This window comes from Lygodium microphyllum, chromosome 17 (genome assembly GCF_053477565.2).
Source record: "Lygodium microphyllum isolate KBCC chromosome 17, Lygodium_microphyllum_v1.1.10, whole genome shotgun sequence".
Lineage (NCBI taxonomy): Eukaryota > Viridiplantae > Streptophyta > Polypodiopsida > Schizaeales > Lygodiaceae > Lygodium > Lygodium microphyllum.
The window spans coordinates 27,019,878-27,023,853 of NC_141151.1; the positions used below are offsets into that span (position 1 = coordinate 27,019,878).

Genomic DNA, 3,976 nt, shown 5'->3' on the forward strand with positions numbered 1-3,976 from the left:
AAATCCTACTACCTAGAAAGCACCTACTTCCTGGTTTAGAATGTCACATTCACAATACACCGGTACATACAAAAGCCACTGTATTAAGGAAACTAACTCTATGTACTTAACATGTTGCAACACAAAAAAAATAATGTAGGATTTTGAAAAAAACAAAGCTCTCAGGAGTCTCAAATATTTTGTATATAACAAGGCAAGTAGGACAATGCAAAGCTCGACATAAAATCTCTGCACACCAGTAGCATGCACAAAGTGACCATCAAAATGCAATGTTCAAAAGGGTAATTTCATTCCTCTTCACTTCATACCCCACTTACTGAGCTTGGGTTACATCTGCACAGTGTCATGATCTCCATTCATCTGGATCAATACCCCCTTCCAAATTTCAGCTCAAAGCCCATCCTGGGCATCCATAACATGATAAATCACGAGCCCCCACTCAAACTAGTGCCAGCTATTTCAAAATAGCCAACTAACCCATTGAACCAAGTCTTGCCTTCACAACTAACTGACTTAACAACGGCAGCACATTTAGTCCCTTTGCACAGATATGACACCTCTAATGCCACCTGTTTCTTTCCTTCTTGACCAGCTAGCTTATGTGCACAAAAAACAGCCTTGCAGAAGGGCCCCTGAGACAAGAATGAGTAATGACTCTATGGGCCTGCCTTGAGAAAGCAACAGGAGAGCCCCAACAGATAGCAACTCAAGAGTTACAAAACTACCAGTATGCAGAATATCCTGATGGTGCTCTTGATAAGGCTGAAGTGTAGTTATAGGCACTGTAAGAATTGTTAGATCCACTGTAGGCTGGTGACCTGTAACCAAAGGCTGAGAAACTATCTAGCCTGTTACCATAACCAGAACCTTGTGCACCCACAGATCTATCGAGACCAGGTCGTATATATGAGGATAAATTCACTCCCCCATGTGGCACATGATCACGATCACTGTAAGAGGGTTTCTCAAACTGCTGTGCTCCTATAACATCATGACTCTCATCACTTCTGATTTTCTTCATTGGTTGCTTTGTTTTTGAAATACTAGCTGCCCTCTTTTTCTCTTCCTTGTCTTTCTCCAACTCATTGATACGTTTCCGCAAAGCATCTGGAGAGTACTGACTTCCAAGGTTGCACTCATTAATTACAGATAGAACAACTTTTAGGGCTGCCAATTCCTTCTGATTTGCCTCATTCTGCCAATAACACCTACAAATTAGACAATGATAAAAGAGGTCAACAGCACAATCTCTCAGGTCAATGTGTAGTTACCTGTGCAGCAAGAGACTTGTTTCCAGCCTTGACAATAGCCTGTGCGGCTTTTTTGGCCTCCTTTAAGCTAGCTTTGAGCATTGGTACAGGAGGGTAGCGTTCAAACAAGTCAAAGGACTTTGCAAATACAACTGCATCTATCTGCTTCCCGCTCTTAATTAACTTCTCAACAACATCTGAACACACCAACAAAAAACAGAACTGATAAGTGCATATAAAATATCATAATCCACATCCACATGCGTAACTGACATGATAACAAATATAGACCTCCAGCTTTCTCAGATAGCCCAAGTGAGCGAACTAACACAGGCGTTTGCTTCCGACGTGCAATCTTACATACAATCTCACAAAGCTCATCTTTGCTGTACTCCAATCCCAGATCAAATGTAGAGAGAAGCTGCAGGAAACTTTGAGCTTCCAATGACCTGCTGAAATTCATAGCCTGAAGATCCATTTTTGATTTCCACCTGTCAGCAACCTCTTTGGCGGACTTCTTAGCACTGACAGAAAGAACAGGCTGGAGTTTCTCAAGGGCCTCCAAGAGGAAAACACAAACGCGGCGGTCAGCAATAAAAGCATCCTTGGAGTTCTTCTCATCTCGCTCGCGGTATCCTTCCAAGGCTTGAAGCATCAGTTGAGTAGGATCTGATGCCAGCTTGAATGCTGCAGGGAGCTCAATGCTGAGCTCAATGAGAGTATTTCTACGTTCTGCAAGGAACTTGCGCAAGCCCACAGAGTCCATGTTCTGAAAGAAACCTTTAAGCTCCTGGCGAGGTTTGATGGCAGCTTCTGCAGCAGTGTTGTCATGTTTCACAGTATTTTCTGCAGCAGCATTATGATCAACTTTCATAGCATTTTCTAAAGTATCATGGCCGGCTGCAAGCAGGCCGCTGAGCGCCACCTTGAACGCAGGGCTGACGTCATCGGCCTTAGCAACTAAAGCCTCAGCGTTCATGCTATCAGGCTTGACATCCGCGGCAGCAGCTGCACCGGCACCTGCTTTCGTCGTGGAGGCAGGTTTCTCTTTCTTTGTTGCAGCAAGTGCCTGCTCCGCAGAGCCGCCTCCTGCATTAAGCTTTTTTTTCTCCTCAGACCACTTGCGCTTCTGCTCGAGGATGGCCGCCACCGCGGCATCCTTCTGCGCCTGGACACGCGCGAGGGACGCCTGCTCTTTCGAGGAGATGTCGGCCTCTCTCTGCTGGAGCTCCCCCTGGACCTTCTGCGTGGTGTTATGGAGGGCGTTCTCCTTGGCGCTATAGTCGTCCAGGGCCTTACGCAGGTTTGCTTCGATGTCCTTGAAGTGGTCGTCGATGTCCTTCCATGAGGCGCCAATCTTGGGGGAGGACAGCTTGCTGAACGACTTGTGCAGACGAGACTTGCGCTGGGCGATGGAGTCGAGGCCTGATTTGAGATCGGCCACTGACGCCATAGAAACTGCAGACCTGTGTAGAACCGACTGGTATACAGAGAGAGAGAGAGAGAGGGAGAGAGAACCCTAAATCTTGAAGCTGTTCACATTGGCTGGCCACCTTCACACCTTGGTTTGCTCGTCTCACCAGCAATGTTTGTTTCCAGGGGAAGTGGTGGTGTCATGCTTTTGGTGAAGTGATGGTGTCCTGCTCTTGATGAAAGAGTTACGGTGGCTTTGGAATTGTGATAATGGCCACATGTTTGCTATCAAATGCACTATTGATGGGGCTGACGTTGATGCCATCTTTGTTTGCATCCTAAATAACTCGTTCAAGAGAGCTCTATGTCGAAGCAAACTTGGCATAAGTTTAACGGTGAGAACACAATTGCGATGGGTGATAGGAACACCATAGTTGAGGCACAGAATAGTTCACATGGTGCAACACCAATGATAACATTTAGAAAAAGAAGCATGGGAGAACTTAATTAGGTCATGTGGTCTTGTTGATGCACTCAAACTCCAATAAAGAGTTGTAGCCTCTTTCACCTAGCATGATCGTCATGATTATATTACATGGGGTGAAGTCAAACTAGACATAGCCTATGTGTCACATGATGGATGCTAGCTTGCCCCATCCCCTAGCCTCAAAGTGATGCACCATATTTAGGATTCTAATCATGTGCTCATCATTCTAGCTTGCAAGATGATCATTCTCAAACAAGCTGCCAAGGGACCCCCACCCTTTGTATTTAATTTCTCCATTCTAGGGCAACCAAGGCTTGAAGCCACCCACAATGCTATTGCAATAAGGATTTAAGATCCCCTTCAATGGTGGGCGCATTGTGTGAAAGCTGTCAAGGTGGCCACGGCCAAGGCATTTGTTGACTGCTACAATTAATCATAGCAATACTCTATAAGCATTAGGCAATGATCCCAACAAACCCCTACTATGCATGGAGCTTAATGAGGTGGACCGTTGCATCAGGGTGGCTCACCAACATTAAATTGATGGAGCTAAGATTCAATTGAGATCCAAGTGGACCTTAATGAAGAAGTATCTACGTCCTTCATGTGTCCATTTACCTAAAAGCTTTGAAATCAAAGAGCCAAAGGGATGCTATTAAATTGATAGAGCTTATAAACATGGTGTGACACACCACAATGATGAAGCTAGCAACAAATGAGACTTTATCCTTGGAAAGTCCATTCACTAAAGAAGAAGTTGGTGATGTGGTCAAAAGGATGAAGGCAAGCAAGTCAACAAGTACATATGGAATCCTAGTTGAATTCT

General features: G+C 45.0%; 1 protein-coding gene across 1 annotated transcript; it reads right to left on the bottom strand.

The window, feature by feature from the left end:
* Positions 1-265: 265 nt before the first annotated feature.
* LOC148021720 (protein FRIGIDA-like) lies at positions 266-2,868 on the bottom strand. The gene is made up of 3 exons (XM_087697237.1): positions 1,542-2,868; positions 1,272-1,447; positions 266-1,195 (listed from the first exon to the last, which is right to left on the bottom strand). The coding sequence occupies exons 1-3, from the start codon at positions 2,701-2,703 to the stop codon at positions 722-724; spliced, it is 1,812 nt and encodes a 603-aa protein (XP_087553363.1). The 5' UTR covers positions 2,704-2,868; the 3' UTR covers positions 266-721.
* Positions 2,869-3,976: the final 1,108 nt, after the last annotated feature.